At 44.2% G+C, this 24,823-nt stretch overlaps 1 protein-coding gene across 3 annotated transcripts in view; it reads right to left on the bottom strand.

Moving 5' to 3' along the window:
- LOC144688520 (sodium/potassium-transporting ATPase subunit beta-1-interacting protein 3-like) overlaps window positions 1-24,823 on the bottom strand; it is a 298,615-nt gene that overhangs the window by 58,240 nt on the left and 215,552 nt on the right. For all 3 annotated transcript variants that reach the window (XR_013578426.1, XM_078555200.1, XM_078555201.1), the window contains one exon: window positions 7,725-7,785. Coding sequence is in view for 2 of the 3 variants with exons in the window: in XM_078555200.1 (XP_078411326.1) it covers window positions 7,725-7,785 (61 nt within the window). In the remaining variant the exon portion in view is untranslated. The remainder of the gene's footprint in view (window positions 1-7,724; window positions 7,786-24,823) is intronic.

Genomic DNA, 24,823 nt, shown 5'->3' with positions numbered 1-24,823 from the left:
AGAATTCCCAGCCTCTGACCTGTTCTTGTAGTCACAGTATTTATATAGCTGGTCCAGTTCAGTTTCCAGTTGATGGTAACCCCAAGGATGTTGATAGTGGGGGATTCAGCAATGATAATGGCAATGATAGTCAAGGGGAGATGGTTGGATTGTCCCTTGTTGGAGATGGTCATTGCCTGGCACTTGTGTGGTGTGAATGTTACTTGCCACTTATCAGCCCAAGCCTGGATATTGTTCAGGTCTTGCTGCATTTGGACATGGACTCCGTCAGTATCTGAGGAGTCACAAATGGTGCTGGACATTGTGCAATCATCAGCGAACATCCCCACTTCTGACCTTATGATGGAAGGAAGGTGATTGATGAAGGAGTTGAAGATGGTTGGGCCTAGGACACTACCTTGAGGAACTCCTGCAGTGATGTCCTGGAACTGAGATGATTGACTCCAACAACCACAACCATCTTCCTTTGTGCTAGGTATGATTCCAAACAGCAGAGAGTTTTCCCCCTGATTCCCATTGTCTCCAGTTTTTCTAGGACTCCTTGATGCCACACTTGGCCAAATACTGCCTTGATGTCAAGGGTAGTCACTCTCACCTCAACTCTGGTGTTCAGCTCTTTTGTCCATGTTTGAACCATGCTGTAATGAGGTCAGAGCTGAGTGACCCTGGTGGAACCCAAACTGAGCGTTAGTGAGCAGGTTATTACTAAGCAAGTGCCGTTTGATAGCACTGTTGATGACCTCTTCCATCACTTTACTGATGATCAAGAGTAGACTGATAGGACAGTAATTGGCCAGGTTGGATTTGTCCTGCTTTTTGTGTACAGGAAATACCTGGCAATTTTTCACATTGCTAGGTAGATCCCAGCATTGTAGCTGTACTGTAACAACTTGGCTAGGGGCACAGCAAGTTCTGGAGCACTATTCTTCAGTACTATTGCTGGAATATTGTCAGGCCCCATAGCTTTTGCAGTATCCAGTGCCTTCGGCCGTTTCTTGATGTCACATAGAGTGAATGGAATTGGCTGAAGGCTGCTATCTATGATGCTAGGGGCATCAGAGGAGGCCAAGATGGATCATCCACTCGGCACTTTAGGCTGATGATTGTTGCAAATGCTTCAGCCTTCTCTTTCGCACTGATGTGCTGGGCTCCCCGATCATTGAGGATGGGGATATTTGTGGAGCCTCCTCCTCCTCCAATTACTTGATCACTTGCCCACCGCTATTCACGACTGAATATGGCTGCACTGCAGGGTTTAGATCTGATCTATTGGTTGTGATATCGCTTAGTTCTGCCTATTGCTTGCTGCTTCTGCTGTTTGGTATGTAAGCAGTCCTGTGTTGTAGCTTCACCAGGTTGACACCTCATGTTTAGTGCTGGTGCTGTTCCTGGCATGCCCTTCTTCACTCTTCATTGAACCAAGGTTGATTCCCCCAACTTGATGGTAATGGTAAAGTGGACGATATGCCGGACCATGAGGTTATAGATGGTGGTTGAATATAATTCTGCTGCTGCTGATGGCCCACATCGCCTCATGGATGCTGAGTTTTGAGCCGCTGGATCTGCTGGAAATCTATCTCATTTAGCACAGCGATAGTGCCACACAACACAACGAAGGGTATCTTCAATGTGAAGACAGGACTTCATCTCCACAAGGACTGTGCAATGGTCACTCCTACCAATACTGCCACAGACAGATACATCTGCAATTAGTGAGAATGAGGTCAAGCACCTTTAACCCTCTTGTTGGTTCCCTCACCGCCTGCCACAGACCCATCTAGCAGCTATGTCCTTTAGGACTTGGCCAGCTCGGTCAGTAGTGGTGCAACCAAGCCACTCTTGGTGATGGATATTGACGTCCCCCATCCAGGGTCGCTGTGCCCTTTCCACCTTCAGTGCTTCTTCCAAGTGGTGTTCAACATGGAAGAATACTGATTCATCAGCTGAGGGGAGGCTCTAGGTGGTAATCAGCAGGATGCTTCCTTGCCACGCACCAATCCTGCCTCAATTTAAAATTGAGCCCCAAGTCTTCCTGACATGAAGGTTTTGTCAGGAGATGACGTAAACTAAATAAATTCTGCAGTTTGAGAAGACATTTTAAAAGAATAGAAAGTTTGCATGTTATATTGTAGTATCAGAATAAGTGAGTAATGTGAAATCGTGCATTCCTGTTGTTGCTGGATCTACTGATAGTACAGGCAACAATATTCTACTGGGTCACTCCAAATATGGCTTTTGTGTAATTTTAAAAGTTACAATATTGTACCAATTTTGACAATTCAAAATGAGCTGAATTCAAATTTTGATGGATTTGCTAAATAGTTCTGAAGGTAAAATTTACTTGGATCTTTCAGCATAAATGAAAACTTCAAAATTTGCCACATACTTAATTATAATTGAGCGTATTTTTAAAATGACTAAAACAAACATGATGAACAAAATTAGGCTGAAATACAAGTAATCTGGGTCAGTGGCCAAATCAGCTGCTGACAGCATTAACTATTGATGTCCTGCCACAGTTAATTATTTCAAATGACACATCAGGCATGAGTGAAAGAACGAAATATCGATCTGGGCATTAAAACATTGAACAATTACACTTGACCACACGCTAAAATAAAACAAAGCTATTTGGGAATAAACTGGGTGTGACTGATATAAAATCAACACATCAATAAATGATACAGCAAAAAAAAAATCCACATTGACAGGGTCATGAAAATAATGCTCCTTAACATGAGATTCTTGTCTTCTTTCATTCGATATGATAGAATTATGCAATTTAAGTCCAATGTGCTCATCGTTTAAGTTTTGCTGATCAGCCAAAAGGCAGACTGAGAGGAACAGGGAATATAGCAGAGAATTCTTTAGCATAAATTGCAATTTAGATGTATAAAGTGTGCTATTAGGAGATTTTGGCATCAGAGAACACAGGAAATAAATCACTGGGAATACTGTAGATGTGACCTGAGAATCCAACCTACATTTAAAAGTTTCTGTGAAAGAATTTCTGTCACAAGAACTGTATTTATTTGAAGACACATTGATAGTTCCTGTGGAACTAAGTATCCTGCTGACATGATTCAGGGCCTCAGGCTGATAAAGTACATGCTGTGCGCCTCATGAGAAGGTAATGAATTCTACAATTTACTTAATTGTGATATAATCAGTCAAATCTGTCTTTTTCCCATTTCACTAATCTTTTCACCTGAGCCGTTTTAATCTGCAACCTTCTCCTCAACTGGGGAAGGTACTGCTGCAGAGGAATGAAGGGTAGAGGAAGGGGGTGGGGAAAACGGTGATGCAAAGAGGGGAAGGGAAGTGGGGAGAGAGGGGGGGAGGTGAAGCTTGAGGGGAAGAAGGAGAAAGAGAAGAGGGAAAGATGAAAAGAGGGGAGGTGCAGGAAAAAAAAGCAACAGAAAAGAAGAGAAAAAGTGAGGTACTTTCTTAAATTGTCTTGCAAACAAGGCTGTATCTGACCCAAGCATATATTTATAGTATAGGCTTAAAATTGGGATGATACCACACTGTTTTCAGATTGGAGGCAGCCAAGCCTCCAATATGGCAGGCAAGAGGTGCATATTCATTAAAAGTTAAAAGTGCGATGCCCACCATATTGGTGTAAGCAAAAAAAAAGAGTCCATGGCCTGTGTCTGAAACAAGGGTTGTGCCCTTACATATTCAAATTTAGTGGTTTTACAGCTGTTTGAGACCTGCTCTGCATTGTCGGTCTGCCCTGAACTCAGCCGTCTCTACAAGTGACCATTTAAAGGGATCGCTTGCAGTCCTGAGTTCAAGATGTCTAACATAGAGTTTGGAGGAGCAGGCAGCTCACCTTCACACTACCCTCCCACCCGGCAACTGCAATCCTCATTCCTGATTGACCTCCTTTCCCAATCACTCTCCTTCCCGTTTCCTTTAAAAACTAACCCGAGAGCCATTGCTGTCATCGCAGCACCCTGATTTTCAAGTCCACTTCTTTGGAACGCTGCCCGGGGACAGCCAGTAGGGGCAGCATTTTTCTGCAGGTTTCTGAACCCCACCATCAGAGTCAAATGTGTGGGAAACAGTCACTCACCTGTGACTTTCCCCAAATTGGCCAGCTACTGGCCAGAAGGTAGACTTGCAACCGATTCAGGACTGCGGTAAGGCCCTTAAAGCTAGAGGGCCAATAGGAGGCCCTCTAGTTCGAAAGCAGCAGCAGGATGACATGACAGGTAAGTGAGGGGGGGGGGGGGGTCACCTAACTAGGGGTGGGGGGGGGTCACCTAACTTTTCCAATACAATAATAATGAGTTCCATTTTGATTTCATATATAAATTCAACTGCTCCCATGCTGCATAAACAGTGCACAATTGCTAAAATGCATGAACTGCAATTTGTGTATTTGGGATATATGACATTTAAATGGAACTTATTTCTCCTCTTCAAGAGTTAATCGATTAAAAGTTATAGGTAAAACCAAAACAGGGACTTGGACTTCTGCACTAACATTTCAATGGGTTTACAATAAAACCAAGGTCAGTAATAAAACTAGATAATTTAATCACATCATCAGACCTGAGGAACTAAATCAGAAAGTAATTGCAAGAGATAAGGATAGAAAGTACCAAGTCAAAGGAGAAAATTATTTTGCAAGGCCCTGGGTACAAGGGAATGTTGTTCCTAAAAATTAAGGTATTGGTGTAATAAATACCAAATTGAATTACAAAACTGAAGATCTGTCAATACAGACAATCTTGGTGTTATTTTATTCATTCATGGGTGTGGGCATCACTGGCAAGGCCAGTATTTTCTGCTCATCCCTAATTGCCCTTGTGAGTTGCCTTCTTAAACTGTTGCAGTCCATCTGGTGCCAATACACCCACAGTGCTGTTAGGAAGGGATTTTCAGGATTTTGCTGCAGCGACAGTGAAGGAACGGTGATATAGTTCCAAGGCAGGATGGTGTGTGGCTTGCAGTGGAACTTTTAGGTGGTGCTATTCCCATGCATCTTCAGTCCTTGTCCCTCCAGGTGGTAAAGGTCAGGGATTTGGAAGGTGCAGTTGAAGGAGAGTTGATGAGTACTGCAGTGCATCTTGTATATGATGCACACTGCTGCCACTGTGCGTCGGTAATTGCGGGAGTGAATGTTTAAGGTGGTGGATGGGGTGCTAATCAAGCAGGCTGCTTTATCCTGGATGGTGTTGAAAGTGTCTTGAGTGTTGTTGGGGCCATGCTAATCGAGGCATGTGGAGAGTATTCCATCACACTCCTGACTTGTGCCTTGTGGACAGGTGGGGAGACAGGAGGTGAGTTATTTGCCACAGAATTTCCAGCTGTGGCCTGCTTTTGTAGTCACAATATTTATATGGCTGGTCCAGTTCAGTTTCTGGTCAATGGTAACCCAAGGATGTTGATAGTGGGGATTGAGAGATGGTAATGCCATTGAATGTAAGGGGAGATGGTTGGATTCTCTTTTGTTGGAGATGGCCATTGTCTGGCACTTGTGGATAAGAACTAAAAGTATGCTGCCTAATAAATAACTATAACATATTAAAGAATAATGAAGAGTAATTAAGCTGGTAACTTTATCTCAATTCATGCTCAAAAATTGCTTGAGCTCTGTTGATTCAATTATTAATCCTTATAAATTATTGACTTTACATATTTTGTGATATGTAAAAATTTATAATAGTCTGTTTTGCAGCCATCCTATTTCAAAGCATCAAAAGCATATTAAGAAAATGCCAGTCATTTCCTGCTACTTTTTTTTACTTTAATAACTTAGCTTCTCGCCAATACAAGGAAGCAGAAATTGAAAGGCAGCTGTCAGTCCATAGAAACTTCTCTCTATTGCTAACTGATGTCAGGCCTGTTATTAATGTGCGGTGGGCACTCCTACTGATACTGTCATGGACCGATGTATCTGTGGCAGGCAGGTTGGTGAGATTGAGGTCAAATATGATTTTCCCTCTTGGTGGTTCCCTCACCACCTGCCACAGACCCAGTCTAGCAGCTAAATCTTGTAGGACTTGGCCAGCGGTGGTGCTACCGAGCCACTCTTGGTGATGGACATTGAAGTCCCCCACCCAAGTGTACATTCTGTGCCCTTGCCACCCTCAGTGCTTCCTACAAGTCATGTTCAACACAGAGGAGTACTGACTCATCAGCTGAGGGGTTGGGGGTGGTATGTGGTAATCAGCAGGGGGTTTTCTTGCCCATGTTTGACCTGATGCCATGAGACTTCAATGGGAGTCAATGTTGAAGACTCCCAGGGCAACTCCCTCCCAAACTGTATACCATTGTGCTGCCACAGGACATACCCAGGGATGGTGATGGTGGTGTCTGGAACATGATCTGCAAGATATGATTCCATAAGCATGACTATGTCTGGCTGTTGCCTGGCAAGTCCATGAGACAGCTCTCCCAATTTTGGGACAAGCCCCCAGATGTTAGTAAGGGGGGTCGACAGGTTTGGGTTTGCCGTTGACATTTCCAGTCTGGTCTCCTTTTTATTGACTTAATGCAACTGAGTGGCTTGCTAGGCCATTTAAGAGTCAACCACATTACTTATGACAATCGTCTTGAATTCCAGATTTTTATTGAATTCAAATTCCACCATCTGCCGTGGTGGGATTCAAACCATGGGCCTCTGGATTACCAGTCTAGTGACAATACCACTATGCCACTGTCTACTCCTAAGGTTAGCAATGGGCTGAATAGATTAGGACTTACCTTCCAATCCCACCACTATGAAAATGTTTGAAATCAGTGTTCATTTCAACAGCAACTTACATTTATTCAGCAACTTTAATTTAGGAAAACATCCCAAGCTCCTTCATACTTTGGGGTCAGACCTTAGCAGGAGAAAAAATAAGGATGTTGCCAAAGGTACAGCTGAAGAATGATTGTAAGGCAGCTTTTCAATGAAAGTTGTAGGGCTGAAACAAAGTGGAAAAGCTTGAGTGGAGAGTTCCAGAGTGTGCGGGTAAGGGGGCAGAACCAAAAATGAGGAATTCAGCTGAAAGCACAGCTCCATATTCCTGCATTTTATGTGTTGATTCCAGCCAGATATTTGCCTGATACCTACAATTTGCTTGTTACATTTGTGATAGCACTGCTTTCCCTAAATAAAATGTCATTCGGTAGCAATATGGAGGCAGTGTTCAATCTCTCTGTGAAACAACACTGAAACTAACTGATAAGTATGAAGCAACAATTGCATTACATTGTTGCATCCATTGTTTCTCAGATCATATTTCTTCCCAAATAAAAGTACAACAAAAGGCACTGCTCCAGCACAGATTTAGTACAGACTACCAAAATAAGCAATGAAAATAATTGAAACCAGAAACCTCGATTATGAACAATCTTTCTTCCACTTAATTCAGTAACTACAGTTTAATATTTTAATGCTTGTCAATCTTTTAAACTTGAGCTGGCTTTGATGAGTTGATCAGGAAAAACATTTTGTCCCTCCATTTTTTTTCTTACATTCAAACCATACATTTTGCACATGGAAAACCAGTGATGTATTTCTTGCAGCTGCTGTAGCTCTTTGAATGCTAGCTCTTCTCCTTTAATACCAGAAGTCATTGAAGCTGAAACCTATAATTCATATGGGTTTGAAAGAGGAAAACCCAGTTCACTTTCTCGCTGAAAGCTGCTACAGCTGGCCCACTTCACACATAACCTGTCTCACTCTAATTAAGCAGTTAACAGTTTCACACACCACTACTTACAGCTGTCTTCTTCCTCTGTAAAGACGCTGATAACATAACACGCATAGACAAATCCAATGAGCTGCAAGAGAAAGAAGAGAAGCTTAAAATAATTGCAACCTCTTTTTAACTGTACGTTTATACTCAAATCTGTATCTCTCCAATCTTAATATCAGATTAGTACAATAGAATATCCTCAACTAAAATATCTTCCTCAGCAACCATGTTATCACAACTGATATGTCTGAGTGCTTCAGAATGTTCTATTATTGGTGTGATGTTATATGTAATGCATTTTGCAGAAAATCTCACAGTACTTCAGTGTATTAGGGAGTTAATGGACATAGATTTGATTGCATTTTCAAGAACTTGAATGAAAACTATAGAAACAGTAATTTGGCCATTAAAACCAAAACTTAGTACCATAACAATTCACTATATGTTTTTGCATTTATTCATGTAGTTTCTTGGCATTGTTTCTTGATCAGACTTTTAATATATTAGATATTTATGAACAAACATGTATTTTCAGCAAAATACTGTTACAGAGTACAAATGGCAGATCTCCTTTAGCAGTGCTCACATAGGAACAGGAGTCTGCCATTTAGCCCCTTGAGACTGTTCCTTTAATGGGAACATGGCTGATCTGTAACCTAACTTCATATCCCTACCTTTAAAGAAAGACATGTATTTATATCACAACTTTGATGACCTCTAGGCCTCCCAAAGCACTTTACAGCCAATGAAGTACTGTTGTAATGTAGGAAGTGCAGCAACCAATTTGCACACAGCAAGGTCTCACAAAGAGAAATGCGATAGTGACCAGATAATCTGTTTTTTGTGATACTGATTGAGGGGTAAATATTGGCTAGGATACCAGAGATTACTCCCCTCCTCTTCTTCAAAAAGTGCTGTGGGATCTTATACATCTACCCGAGAGGACAAATGGGGCCTCCATTTAACATCTGATCGGAAAGATGGATGCCTCACATTTCTGAATATCTTCAGTTAATAAAATCTATAAATCTCAGATTTAAAATTAATAATTAATCTAGCATCAATTGTCATTTGAAGAAGAGTTCCAAAATTTAACTACCCTTTGCAAGTAGAAGTGTTTCCTAATTTCATTTCTGAAAGTTATGGATCTAATTTTTAGATTATGTCCCCAGTCCTATAGGCTTCCCAGCCAGTGGAAATAGTTTCTTTCTAAGTACCCTACGTGTTGCGCTTAATATTTTGAAAACTTTGATCAAATCACCACTTGGTGAGATTGGAGAGGTTGGGCCTGCATCCATTGGAGTTTAGAAGAATGAGAGATGCACTTATTGAAACATATAAGATCCTGAGGGGAATTGACAGAGTGGATGCTGTGGGGATGATTCCCCTTGTAGGAGAGACCAAAACTAGGGGACACAATTTTAAAATAAGGGCTCTCCCATTTAAGACAGAGATGAGGAAAATTTTTTTCTCTCAGAGTGTCATGAGTCTGTGGAACTGTCTTCCCCAGAGAGCAGTAGAGACAGGGTCATTGAATATTTTTAAGACAGATGTAGATTGATTCCCTTGTTAGTCAAGGATCTAAGCGTATAGGAAGTTAGGCAGGAAAGCAGTGTTGAGGCCACAATCAGATCAGCCATGATTGAATGGCAGAGCAGGCTCAAAAGGCCGAATGGGCTACTCCTGCTCCTAACTTATATGTTTGTATGTTAGCTATCTAACTTTCACAGAAATTAATCCTTGTTTGTGTAATTGTTCCTCATAATTTAACCCTTGGAGTTCAGGTATCATTTTGGTCAATCTACATTGCACACCTCCACGATCAGTAGATTCTTCAAACCTGCTGACAAGGGTGGAGCTGTTGTTGTCTGGTGCACTGACCTCTACCTCGCAGAGGCTGAGCGTCAACTCACAGACACTTCCTCCTACCTCCCCCTGGACCATGACCCCACCACTGAACATCAAGCCATTGTTTCCAGGACTGTTACTGACCTCATCATCTCTGGAGATCTTCCTTTCACAGCTTCCAACCTCATAGTCTCCCAACCTCAGACGGCCCGCTTCTACCTCATACCCAAAATTCACAAACAGGACTGTCCAGCAAACCGATCGTGTCAGCCTGTTCCTGCCCCACGGAACTCATTTCTTGCTATCTTGACTCCATTCTCTCTCCCCTTGTCCAGTCCCTTCCCACCTACATCCGTGATTCCTTTGACACCCTTAATCATATCAACAATTTCCAGTTCCCTGGCCCCAACCCGCCTCCTCTTCACTATGGACATCCAATCCCTCTACACCTCCATCCCCCAACAGGATGGTCTGATGGCTCTCCACTTCTTCCTCAAACAGAGGCCCGAACAATCCCCATCCACCACTACTCTCCTCCTTCTGGCTGAACTTGTTCTCTCACTGAACACTTTCTCCTTAAACTCCTCTCACTTCCTCCAAATAAACGGTGTGGCCTTGGGTACCCGCATGAGCCCCAGTTATGCCTGTCTCTTAATGGGGTATATGGAACATTCCTTGTTCCAGTCCGACTCTGGCCCCCTCCCACAACTCTTTCTCCGGTACATCAATGATTGCTTCGGCGCTGCTTCACGCTCTCATCTGGACCTGGAGAAATTTATTAATTTTGCTTCCAATTTCCACCCCTCCAATTTCCACCTCTCCATCATTTTCACATGGTCCATCTCTGACAATTCCCTTCCCTTCCTTGACCTCTGTGTCTCAATTTCTGGTGATAGACTGTCCACCAATATTCATTACAAGCCTGCCGACTCCCACAGCTACCTCGACTGAGTTCAACAATTTTAAATCATGAACTCTCCTCCATCCCTACCCCCTTTCCGATCCCCCTTTTTTCCAATAATTTATATAGATTTTTCTTTTCCCACCTATTTCCATTATTTTTAAATGTATTTCCATCCATTGTTTTATCTCTACCTTTTAGTCTATTTCGATCCCTTCCCCCCACCCCACCCCCACTAGGGCTATCTGTACCTTGCTCGTCCTGCTTTCTACCCTAAATGTCACCTATTAGCACATTTCTTAGATAATATCACCACCATCAACACCTCTTTGTCCTTTTGTCTATGACATCTTTTGGCAATCTCCACTTATCACTGGCCCTCTATCCAGCTCTACTTGTCCCCCCCCACCTTAAACCAGCTAATATTTCACCTCTCTTCTATTTTTACTTAGTTCTGTTGAAGAGTCATATGGACTCGAAATGTTAACTGTGTTCCTCTCCGCAGATGCTGTCAGACCTGCTGAGTTTTTCCAGGTATTTTTATTTTTGTTTTTGTTGTGTCAGTAGATCCTTCCTCAGGTATGTTGCCCCAAACTCCTCACAGCACTCAAGGTGTGATCTAATCAGGGCTTTGTACAGTTATAGCATGACTTTGTATTCAAGCCAGTGTTCCATTAGCCTTTTTGATTATTTTCTGTACATGTTCATGGCATTTTAATTGTCTCTGTAGCTAGACTCCCAAGTCTCACAGACAGTCTGGGATCTGCACAGCAGATAGAAGGTTTAGTTGCTAACATGCCCTGTGCCTTAAATGTGCTCTGATGTTCCCTGTGCTGGTGGTCTGAATACGAAAATTTGGGCAACTCTAGCTGGCTTCAAGAACCTAAGGCCAATCAAAGGCCAAATGTAACTGCTTACAAATTTCTGGCTGCAAACGAAGTTTTTCTTTCGAAAAGACAGCTATGCATCTGTAACAATGCGTAATACTTTGGGTGATGTCTAGATTGTAGCAGACACATGTTAGATAATAGACTTTTATGTATATAGTAACAGATGAGCAGAGAATGTGTGCTTGAATTTGCAGCTGGAATAGATAGTAGCATTCTGGTAGAGCCATTCTTATCATATGTAATCTAATGGTTAACAACTTTTTATCTATTTTGAATAGTAAATAGTGTGTGTCAAGAAAGGATACTAATATTTGCCACTTAAATATTTAAAGAAAATTTCAAAGTATTTTTGTGTTATTTAAACCAGAGTTTGATTGTCATGACTGTACTTCAGAATTGTTTGGAGATAGGGGGCCCCACTCCATTTTGATCAATAAATACACTCCTGTTTTAGGCTGGCCAATGTTCAGAAACAATACCTATACCCATACCTTCATCACCCCAATCCTTTTCAAGCTTCACTGATTCCTCATGCCCCAGAGAACTGATTTTATGATCTTAATTTTGGGATTCAAATCCAAAACTACTACTCCACCTTACCTCAGTGATTTTCTCCAGTTGTAAATTCATGCATGCGCCTTCTGCTCATCTGACACCGGCCTATTCCTATCCACCACGTGGCCACTCCTTCAGCTATTAATTCCTGCCTTCCGCAACTCCTCCATTTGATACCTCTGCCTTGTCACCACCTTCCCTGCTTTCCAAAGTTAGTTAGAACTCATCTATTTAACTAGGCTTTCACCTCACACCCCTCCTTTCCTTCTGCTTGGTGTCCACTGTTTTTTTACAGCCATGTGAAACATATCTGAAACATTTCTCTGTCTCCACGGAACACAACATAAACTGCTGAATTTCTGGGAAGCTTTCAAAGTATTACTATTAATCTTCAAGGATTTGTGACCGCTTATCTATAATCTTTAATCTTTTGAATCGTTAATATAATTTGTACAAAAAGAACAGTTTAATTTAATGGTGACGACATCAGGTGCAATTCCTTCAAATTCTCTATAAATTACCCAAGTGTATGAAGATTAGCAATTTCACCTGAGGAAAAGTATTTGGTGTAACTGCAGCATTCCCCATAAAATTCATAGTGTGGGCACTTTAAAAATGATGCTACGGTCCTAATGGGTAAAACCGAGTGACTGTCCGGATTTCAAAAGCACACTGAAGATTTGGAATAATGTCTGGCCATGATCAAAATTACCTTTCATTCTGGTTTTCTTTTAATTCAGATTCTGGGAGTCTGCGTCCATGAGCCAGTTTCTGGCACCCGTGCTGTTAAATCCAAACTCTGTAGATCAGCAGCTCATAGCCTCTGAATGAAAGGAAAACCAATGCAAAAGCAGTAAAAGGTATGGGGCTGCATTTTCACGGGATCAGGTCCGGTTCGGAAGAGATTCGAAAATCGCAGTCCCGGGGTCATCTTGGGATCCTGACACCTCTAGGACAGTGTGCAATTTTCAAAGGACTGGCGTGGTGGATAGAACGGGAAACCCACCACCACCAATTAACAGCCCTTAAGCTCGTTAAGGGGCCTGTCCAGAGCAGAATTGAAGTTTTAAACTTTATTTTGGCAAACCTGAACAATCTGATACATTTTAGCGCACAGTTGTCAGCTTCGCCTGGGGCCAATTAAATTCATCTGCCTTTGTTTTTCACCTGTTTTTCCAGGACTTGCTTGCGCTGATGCAACGCTGGATATTCTCATAGACACTGCCAGCCTTGTCGACACTGCTGGCCCTCTGAGGGTTGCCTGCTGTGACAAGGCTGCTGCCTGCCTTTGCCACTCAAGGCACTCGACAACTGTAATTAGACACCAAGTGTGCTGCCTGGCTAATCAGGCCATCGGAATTTAAAACAAGCATTATGAGAGCGACACTGTTGAGGTGCAGGTTCAGGACCTGGAATTCATCCTCCTTGAAAAGAGGGGTCAACAACAATGCTATCAAGCGACACTTGTTTAGCAACAACCTGCTCACTGACACTCAGTTTGGGTTCTGCCGGGGCCACTCAGCTCCTGACCTCATTCAAACATGGTCAAAAGAGCTGAACTCCAGGGGTGAGATGACAGTGATTGCCCTTGACATCAAGGCCGCATTTGACCGAGTGTTGCATCAAGGACGCCTGGCAAAACTGGAGTCAATGGAAATTGGGGGAAAACTCTCTGCTTGTTGGAGTCATACCTAGCACATAGGAAGATGGTTGTGATTGTTGGAGGTCAATCACCTCAGTTCCAGGACATCGCTGCTGGAGCTCCTCAGGGTAGTGTCCTAGGCCCAACCATCTTCAGCTGCTTCATCAATGACCTCCCTTCCATCATAAGGTCAGAAGTGGGGATGTTTGCTCATTATTGCACAATGTTCACCACTATGTCCAAATGAAGCAAGACCTGGACAATATCCAGGCATCAGCTGACAATTGGCAAGTAACATTCAAGGTGCACAAGTGCCAGGAAATGACCATTTCCAACAAGAGAGAATCTAACCATCAGTTCTTGACATTCAATGGCATTAACATCATTGAATCCCCCACTATCAATATCGTGGGGGTTACCATTGACCAGAAACTGAACTGGACTAGCCAAATAAATATTATAGCTATCAGAGCAGCTCCTGTGGCAACTCCTGACTCCCCAGTGTGTCCACCATCTACAAGGCACAGGTCAGGAGTATGATGGAATACCCTCCACTTGCCTGGATGAATACAGCTCTAACAACTCTCAAGAGGCTGGACACCATCCAAGACAAACCAGTCTGCTTGATTGGCACCCCATCCACAACATACACTCCCTCCACCACCGATACACATTGGCAGCAGTGTATACCACTGCAGCAACTCACCAGCCTCCTTAGACAGCACCTTCCAAACTCACGACCACTACCATCTAGAAGGACAAGGATAGCAGACACATGGGAACACCACCACCTGAAACTTCCCCTCCAAGCCACTCACCATCCTGACTTGGAAATATATCTCTGTTCCTTCACTGTTGCTGGTTCAAAATCCTGGAACTCCCTCCTTAACAGCACTGTGGGTGTACCTACACTACATGGACTGCAGCGGTTCAAGAAAGCAGCTCACCACCACCTTCTCAATTAGGGATGGGCAATAAATGCTGGCCTAGCTAGTGACACCCACATCCCTTGAGTGAATAGTAAAAAAAATCAACCCATGTGATCTGATTCTACAACTGTGTGCTACCAGTGGAGAGCCTCACCCACATGTATTTCAGGTACACTGCCCCAGATTGACCATCTATCATTTTCAGGTACAAAAAGTTGCAAGTAGCAATTCCCGATGTGCAAAGCCAGCATGAAAGGCTCATCATAGATAGTGCACTTTTACAGAATTGTTCCTTTGATATTCACTCCTTGGCCGGGATTTTCCATGCCCGCTGGCGTTGGGCGTGTTTGGTGACAATATGGCGAGAAGGCCAAACATCAGTTTCGCGACATTGTGAAATCAGTTTGTGATCGTCCGCTCAGCCTGTCGCTGGTGGGCCACATTCCCCGCCATCAGACGTCAGGAACCTCATTGTAATACATCAGCATATCATTATAAGGCCCGCCTGCCAGACTTAACCCCCCGCCTGATCGCTTACCCCCATCGGTGGGAAAGCACGCTGGTGCAGGACACATCTTGACAACTGTGATGTGCAGAAGTCGGGACTTACCACCAGGGCCTTTCACACATCGCGGACATCCGAGGAGCAGAAGATACTGGAGCCCGACAGCAATGGGATCCTGAAGGAATGTCCACAGCATGCTGGGTGGATTCTCATGGACATGGCTTTGCTGCAAAGCAGCTCACAGGAGCTGGAAAATCACCATTGATGCTCACAACGGATGATGGTCGATGGGGTGGGAGAGGAAGGCCTAGGATTGACTGGGAGAGGAAGAGGTGTTGTGGGGGTTGAGATTGGGAGGGTGAAATGAATGTGTCTGGGAGGGGTGAGGTTGGGAGGGGAGGGAATGAAGGTGTCAGGGGGTTGAGGTTGGAAGTGGAAGGGACGAAGATGTCAGAGGGGGTGAGGTTGTGGGGGGGGGGGGGGGGGGGGGGTACGGGGAGAGATGGGAATATCAGGGGAGAAGATGGCATCTGGGGAGGTAGGTGTAAGGGGGGTGGAAGGTGTAAGGAAAGGGGTTCGGAGGGGGGAAGGAGTGTGGAGAGGGGAAAGAGCCCGGGGGAGGAAGAAGTGTGGAGAGGGAAGGGATTGCCAGGGAAAAGTAAGGGTGGAGGAAGCAGTAAGGGTGAAGGAAGGAGTCAGGAAGGGGGAAGGAGTAAAGCTGGAGGAAGAAGTGAGGGTGTCTGAGGGAGTCAGGAAGGAGGAAGGAGTAAGGCTGGAGGAAGAAGTGAGGCTGGAGGAAGAGATAAGGCTGGAGGAAGGAGTCAGGAGGGGGCAAGAACTAAGGGTGGTGGAAGAAGTAAGGATATCCAAGGGAGTCAGGAAGAGGGAGAGAATAAGGGGGGAGAGGGAGTCCGGTGGGGGGGGGGGGGGTTCAGAGGGGGGAATGTTCAGGTGAACGTGCAAGGGAGCGATCTGTTGGATCCATGACTGCCTCCTTGGAAGCGAACTGAGGGTGGGCATGGTATGAGGGAATTATGAGAATGACTGAGGGCAGAGTGAGGCCATAGGGTGGGAGGGTGACGGTTTGAAAGTAGCAGAAGAAGGGATGGCAAGGGTGGTTGGTGGGGACTTGGAGGCAGACACGGACCCTGGGAGTGGAAGGAGGAAGTCAGGGGGGTGAATGTGGATAGGAGTGGGATTTTCAGGAGGGGAATGTGCACATTCACCTGGACATCCCCAAAGGAAAAGGGTTGTGGCTGGTAGGTCACAGAGGGGAGGTGGAAGGTGATGCCAGGGGTGTCAACTGTGATGGGAGAAAGAAAAAGGGTGACTGGGGAAGGGGAAAAGATGGGGGAAGCACACGAAAAACCGAATCCAGACCATGCTGTCTGAATCGAATGTGAAACGACCTCATGGTGGGTGAGATCAGGTGCTGCATGGGAGTGTGATCATTGGGTGGGTGGAGATGCAGGTCAGCTCAGATGGTCAACTGAAAGCGAACCCCAGCAGGCAGCATTCAAAATGCTCAGGACTTTGAGGTGAGCATGATACGTGAAGGATCCGGCTGCATGGGAGAGTGCTTGCACGAGGCTCTGAAAGGCCCTGCCACACACACACTTCTCCCTCCAGAATCACTCATTGGCCAGCTGCTCCCTGCTGTGACAGAGGACGAGGTTGAGGGGCTCACAGGCAAAGGGGACTCGGAGGAAGAGGTTAGCCTCTGAGATTCCTGAGTAGACGACCCAGGAGTGTCCAGCTGCCGCTCCTCCTCCCTTCGGGGGATCCAGGCCTTGAAGGGAAGGAGTGCCTGGAGGGATGTCGAGGTGCCCCGTTTCCCTCTCGCGTTGCCACTGCAGGAACTCAACCATGGCTCCTGTGACGGAGTGCAGGTCTGCACATATCTCTGCGTTCTGCTGGACCAGAGGCTCCATGGCATCCACCATCCTCCCCACAGAGGCCTCCATACACGTACATGTGGGCACAATTTCATCAGAGAGCAGACAGACGCACTCCTCCGACTCACATGCCACTCTATTCAGGGCTTCCAACAGCTCTGCATGATGTTCCCACGCCTTCCGCTGACTCTCCAGGATGAGTTCGGAGGCCAAATCTAGAGACGCGTCATCTGACTCGAACCTCACACCTGATCCGCAGCAGTCATCTGAGTGCCGGGGAGCTCGCATGAACCTGCCTCCTCCTACTGCAGACATGTGTCCTTGCGGTGACCACCAGGTTGTGAACCCGAGTCTGCTCTAGATCTATGTCCCACCGAGGTGTGTGTCTCTGCGCTGGTGCAGGGTGTGGGTAAGCGCTGTGACCGGTCTTCCAGACTGCTTATTTCCAGCTCTTCAATGCAGGAGGTGTCCTCTTGGCTGGATGTAAGGGCATGGATGGAGCTGAGGGACTGGCTGGCTGAGGGTGTCAGTCACTTGGCAGAAGTGGAACTGAAGTAGAGATAAGTATTGCATGGCAGCAGAGTCAAAAGTAGGAGAAAGAGCACCCACATTTGCTTTGAGAGGGGATTGATGTGGTGCAGGATCCTTACAAGGGTGTTCGCCACTGACCTCATGGTCACCGCAGACACGGTCCATGTCCATGAGTGCGATGGCACACTCCTCAAAGTGAGTGAGAGGCCTAATGTGGGCCACCCACCCCCGGTCTAGGACCTCTCTCTGCTGCTGTGAGCAGGCTTCCCCTGCATGAAAACAAATGGAGAGAGTGAGAGCAGGACACATGGCACTGCGTGGAATTTTTGTGTGGTGAGTGGAGCCATGGACAGGATGAGGACACGAACTCGAGAGGGTATGAGCCTGATGGAGATGTGAGGTTGTGTGTGATAGTTGTGCTGTCCCTTGAGGTGTGAGATCCTTGTGGGTGTGTGATGGATTTGTGAGTTAATGAGTTGAGAGTGATGAGAAGAGTGAATTACCTAGGCGGAACAGATGAGATCCTGCAGCTGCACTGGGTGGCTGTCCTCTTTTGCAGGGCATTGGCACTGACCACTGTTGCCACCACCTCCCAAGCCAGATTAGTGAGGTTGCCGCCTACCTGGTGGCCAGAGCGGGGGTAGAGGACATCATGGTGTGCGTCCAAAAGGCGCTCGATGGATGTGTCAATGAATCTGGGAGCTGCAGTCTTTTTGTCTTTCAGGGCCATGTCTTCTTTGCAGCAGTCGTGGGCTGGAAGCACTGAGAGGTGTGTGCGCAGCCGGACTTTAAATATGGCGCCCGGCATGATGAAGCGGCAAGGTGATGGCGTGGCAGACAAATGAGAACTGCCCGCCATGGAAACAATGTGTTTCCCGGGAATGCATAATTAATGCAGCAGGTTTTGGACAATATGGCATGAAAAGCCACCATTGCAGCCGGCAGGTAAAACATCATTTTACCCGCCCGCTCCTGCACTCAGTGCAAATCTGGGACAATTTCGCCCTTTGTAATGGTGCCATTTGTGACTGTTGGAATTTAAGCAGAAAATAAAGCTAAGCAATAACAACTTGTTCCATTATTAGTCACCGTATATACTTGAGTAATGGTCGATGTGGCGTAAAAGTGGATCTCCAACGTTTGGCCAAAGATCATTCATTTTTCATTCATCTCGTGTGTAAGTTGACCCCTAACCTTTGGCCAAAAAACCCAAATTCTTTGGAATTACCACCCACTCGCCACTGAAGTCAAACTTGCCCTGGTGCAAACCTGCTCATTGATAGAATCATAGAATAGCATAGCATTGAAGGCGATTGTTCAGCTCCTCGCGTCGGCGCACATTAACACGTGCTGTCAAGGATACCACCTCACTGGTGTGCACTGCATTCTCGCCAATCCCGTCCTCTCATATGGCAACATGGCATCAAGAAGGAACGACACATACACAGCCCAGTTCAAACTTAAAGTCGTTGAGATTGCAGTGCAGACAATTGTGCAGCTAAAGAATTCAAGATATCGGAGAAGAATCTTTGAGATTGGAGGGAGCTCTCTACACAGCCTAGGCAGATGGCTAAGATTAAATGTGCAAGCAGTGAAAAGCCTAGCATGTGGCTGCAGTTTGAAAAGGAAGTTGCAAAATACGTCAATGAGAACCGCCAGAATGGACTCTCGGTTTCTTGCAGATCTTTCCGAATCTTCGCCCTGAAACAAGCAAGAAAATTAGGCATTGCCTAATTTCAAAGCCATCCCTGGATGGTGTACCAGGTTTATGAAGAGAAACAGTTTTGTACTGTGTCAGAAGACCAAGATTTCACAGTGTCTCCCCGCAGAACTTAATGACAGGCTTATGGCATTTCAGCAGTTTGTAATCAAACATCGGCAAAAGAACTGATCTAGGTTGGACTGTACTGGGAACATGTGTGAGACTCCTATGAATTTTGACATGCCAGCCAGTCAAACGGTGAGCAAAGTTGGAGAGAAAACAATGTTAGTGAAGACAATTGGCCATGAAAAAAGCTGAATGAAATTGTATAAATTTGTTTATATGGCTTTTGTTTTTGATAAATTTGATGAACTTATTGTACACAATTTATTGCCTGTATCCATACACGTTATTATTTATTTATTTATAAATAAAAATTCAATCACAAAAATACTTTTTGGTTCCTTTTGTGCTACTTTTGGAGGTGGGGTTGGCGGGAACACTCTCCACCCTGGCAACTCTGCAACAGCGAGACAACAAGAGATGGGGGGATTTCAACTGCTTGAAAATATTATTCATGTAAAAGTCAACCCCCAACTTTTTGGCTAAAAAATTAATCTTAGAAACTTGACTTTTACGTGAGTATAGACGATATGCTAAGAGTTACCTATATGGTTTAGGTATAGGTAAACTATACCTATATATAGGTATATATTCCAACATGCATGGAATTGAAAAGAAGTAATGTTTTTAAAAGCTTAAAGGCACCATTGAAAGCATGAGCTTGCTATGCAGCTGATTGTACCAAGCTGTCTAGTTACAGCTGGATCAGTACAATGCACCCTTCCCTATCTGATCTCTGGCCAATTTGCATTTTATCAGCATGGATTATGCTTCCACAAAGTCAGAATAAAGAATGTAGTGACAGATGAGCTATAATTGCACATTTCCAAAGCTGTCAGGAAATATATATCATGGCAATGAAACAATAAAATCATTTGATTTTCCATAGAAATTATAGGCCAATCACACGAATCTCCTCTACAATTTCTGCTTATTAATAATTATTGTGATTACTCTCAAGTCGTCTTTTGCATTTTGACTACAGATTTGTATTCTATGTACTTCTAGATCTTCAAATATGCTAAAACTTGCTGACAGGTTTTTTTGTCCCGAAGATGTCAAATTAATTATAAAAGGCTAACTGAAACATAATGCATACTAATTTCATTCTAAAGTATACATTAAAAAGTTTGGCAAAAATGGAATTAATGGCATAAGACAAGGATTCTAAACCTGGCACAGTGGCAGAAATTCCACATCAACTTTTTGTACCTAGCATTAGAGTAAACTGATGGGAGTTGCATTGATGGAGGGATAATAAGGTTTGGACTTTGCAAAGCAGGAGACTCTGACACTCCCTTCCAGAGCCTGGATACAGGCCATGAATTTTTCTTTGCATCAAATGATGTGAAATTGGTGACAGAAGAGCAGAGTATTTTGGAACCCTGGTAATATGTACCATGGATTGATAGGTTGTGTATTTGTACCAGTCGCTCTTAATACGCTAGGTTAATGAAATCAGTCGAGCCACAGAAAACAAGACAAATCCAATCTAGCCAATTACCACCCCAAAGTCTACTTTCAATCATCAGCAAAACAATAGAAGGTGTCATCAAGAGTGCTGACACTTACTCACCAATAGCATACTCACTGATGCTCAGCTTGGGCTCCATCAGGACCACTCAGTGTCAGACCTCATTATAACCTTGGTCCAAACATGGTCAAAGGAGCTGAGTACTAGAGGTGAGGAGAGGTGAGAGTAACTGCCCTTGACACCAAGGATGAACTTAACTGAATGTGTGGCATCAAGGAAAGCTAGTAAAATTGAAGTCAGTGGGAATCAGGAGGCAAACTCTCTGGTGGCTGGAATCACACCTATCACAAAGAAAGATGGTTATGGTTATCAGCAGCCAATCCAGTCAACCATAGGACAGCGCTTCGGGAGTTCTTCACAGTGGTGCCCTAGGCCCAACCATCTTCATCTGCTTCATCAATGACCTACTCTCCAAAATAAGGAGCTGAATAAAATGACGAGTAAGACGGCAAATCTCCCAAATTAACAGCCTGGATATTATCATTGATCAGAAACTTAAACAGCCACATAAATACCATGGCTACAAGAGCAGGTCAGAGGCTGGGTATTCGGCATTGACTGACTCCCCTCCTGACCCCCTAAAGCCCTTACATCATCTACAAGACACAAGTCAGGAGTGTGATGGAATACTTTCCACTTGCCTGGATAAGTGCAGCTCCAACTGCACAACAGAAGCTCAACACCATACAGGACAAAGTAGCCCACTTGATTGGAACCCCATCTACATCCTTAAACATTCACACCCTCCACCATCAATGCACAATGGTAGCACTGCATACCACCTATGAAATGCACTGAAGCAACTCATGTAGGTTTTTTCTACAGTACCTTCCAAATCTCTACAACCTAGAATAACAAGGCAGCAGGCACAGGGTAACACCATCACATGTGAATTCCCCTCCAAGTTATACACTGTCCTGACTTGGAAATATATCGGCGTTCCTTCATCGCCGGGTCAAAACCCTGGAACTCCCAATCTAACTACACCCTGGGTGTATCTATGTCACATAGACTACAGCATTTCAAGAAGACAGCTCAATATCACCGTCTCAATGGTAATTAAGGATGGGTAGTAAATGCTGACCTTGCCAGCAACGCCCACATCCCATGAATGAATATTAAAAAAATGTATTTGCGTCACTGCAGGAGTTCCTCAGAGTAGTGTCCTAGTCCCAACCATCTTCAGCTGCTTCATCAATGACCTTCCTTCCATCATAAGATCAGAAGTGGAGATGTTTGCTGATGATTGCACAATGTTCAGCACTGTTTGCGACTCCTCAGATACTGAAACAGTCCATTTCCAAATACAGCAAGACCTGGACAATATCCAGGCTTGGGCTGACAAGTGGCAAGTAACATTCACGCCACACAAGTGCCAGGCAATGACCATCTCCAACAAGAGAGAATCTAACCATTGCCTCCTGGCATTACAATCACTGAATTCTCCACTATCTACATCCTGGGGGTTACCATTGACCAGAAACTAAACTGGACTAGCCATATAAATACTGTGAATACAAGAGTAGGTCAGAGGCTAGGAATCATGCAGTGAGTAACTCACCTCCTGACTCCCCAAAGCCTGTTCGCCATCTACAAAGCTCAAGTCAGGAGTGTGATGAAATACTCTCCAATTGCTTAGATGAGTGCAGCTCCAACAACACTTAAAAAGCTTGACATCATCCAGGACAAAGTAGCCTGCTTGATTGGCACCCTATCCACAAACATTCACCTCCTGCACCACTGACGCACAGTGGCAACAGTGTGTACCATCTAGAAGATGCACTGCAGGAGCTCACCAAGCCTCCTTAGACAGCACCTTCCAAACCCACAACCACTACCATCTAGAAGGACAAGGGCAGCAGACACATGAGAACACCACCACCTGCAAGTTCTCTTCCAAGCCACTCACCATCCTGACTTGGAAATATATTGCCATTCCTTCACTGTAACTGGGTCAAAATCCTGGAATTCCTTCCCTAACAGAACTGTGGCTGTATCTACACCACATGGACGGCAGTGATTGAAGAAGGCAGCTCACCACCACCTTCTCAAGGGCAATTAGGGATGGGCAATAAATGTTGGCCTAGCCAGCGACACCCATCCCATGAATGGATTAAAAAATGTTGCTTGGTTAATAGCACTTCACCTCTGAGTCAGGGAATTACATTCCCTATAATTTTCTTTTTGAAGAGCGCAGGTGATTTCTTTAAGTGTGCAGCCCCATTAAAGTTTTTCACACATTAAAGGGGCTAATTAGTGCCTGGTTTGCTCAGAGAATTTCGGGTTGCTTTGCAGCTGCGCCACTTAGAGGGGACATTGGTCAGAACATGTGGGTTCAAGCTGTGCTCCAGGACTAGAGTACACAAGTTAAGCTCATGCCCGATGAAGCAATGTAAAAGTACTGCACCTTTGGGTGAATTGTTAAACTAAAACCCTTTCTGCCAATTCAGATGGATATAAAAGATCCTATGGCACTATTAAAACAAAAGCAGGGAGTTTTCCTGATGTTGGCCAGCATTCCTCCTTCAAACAAATCCCAAAATTCAGCAGCCAACAATGATATCGAAATAAGAACAGAAAATGCTGGAAAAACTCAGCATGTCTGGCAGCGTCTGTGGAGAGAGAAACAGTTAACGTTTCAAGTCAAACATGACTCCTCTTCTGAGGAACAGTCATATTGGACTTGTAATGTTAACTCTGTTTCTCTCTCTACAGATGCTGCCAAGCCTGCCGAGTTTTTCTGGAATTTACTGTTTTTATTTCAGATTTCCAACATCCGCAGTGTTTTGCTTTGATTTTAATGATTTCGGAAATCTTTGTAGGACTGAACTGCAAAGGCACCTCTAATATAAAAGGATCCAAGTGTTGTTTCTAGATGCCAGTGCTATAATCTATAATGATCCTACTAGCTAAATAAGCCTCAGTGAATGTGCACTCTGCCTTCTGTCCGTGGCTGTGTGCAGAACTGTTGTTAGTCAGAAAGCAAAAGGGTAGCTTTACTCTCTAAGGAGCCACCCTTTTAGCCCACCTTTGCCTTCAAATAAGCCTGGCACAAATGACTGTCTTAAAATGAAAGTATTGTGACTGTTGTCTAGATAGTCAGCATTGACCTATATACAATGGTGTTGGTGATCATTTTTGCAGTAGAAGCCTTTTCATAGCATTGTGCCTAAGGAATTTCCCAAATGATTTGCACTGTGTTTGTGTTTGAAATGAAGTCACGTTGTGTGCAAGGAAATACAATGCCAGCAGGCAATCAGACAAGGAAATCAGCACAATGTACACTGAGGGTGGGTACTTGCTCTGCCACAAATTCCTGGGCTGCAGACTAATATCTGCTGCATTTTGTATACTCCTGTGTGACCATGTGTGAGAGAGGCTTTGGGAAGTATGTATTGAAAGAATTACACCTACAAGAAAACCTGCTCAAAAAGACAAGAAGCCCCTTTTGGGGAAATTGAATATGTTAATGATAGCTTAAAGTCAATGCTGTGCATTTGTAAAATTGAGTAATTGATTGTGTATAGCTACAAATGAAAAATCAATGCATGTAAGTTACAAATGAGCACTGAAATGTTTCTAGTCTTGTTAACCCACCCTACAGAATAAATTGATTAAAAGAAAGTCAGTTTCTCGTGCTGACTTGATAATCCGCCTTTTTTTTTGTCCTGGCCAATATTTATTGCTTAATCAACATCACAAAAATAGAGTATCCAGTCATTAAGACATTGCAGTCTGTGGGAGCTTGCTTTGCACAAATTTCTTACATTACACGGTGACTACTCTTCAAAAATACTTCATTGGCTGTAAAGTACTTTGAGGTGTCCAGTGGTCATTAGAGGCGCCATATAAATGCATGTCTTTCTTTCCTTTTTAATCTTCTAATTAATTATAACATTATACATAAGGTCAGTGAATGCATCATACAACCAGCAGCAACTATGCAATCTTTCCATCAGTTCAATGTTTCTGGTTCTGTCTAAACAATTTGTACAAACAAGTGCACTTAAGAGTTGTAAATCAGCACATACAATTTATTCATAGAAGACAATTAAACAATTACACGCA

This window comes from Cetorhinus maximus, chromosome 13 (genome assembly GCF_964194155.1).
Source record: "Cetorhinus maximus chromosome 13, sCetMax3.hap1.1, whole genome shotgun sequence".
Taxonomy (NCBI): Eukaryota; Metazoa; Chordata; class Chondrichthyes; order Lamniformes; family Cetorhinidae; genus Cetorhinus; species Cetorhinus maximus.
The sequence above is the reverse complement of the archived record's forward strand: the minus strand, read 5'-3'. Positions and strand labels throughout refer to the sequence as shown.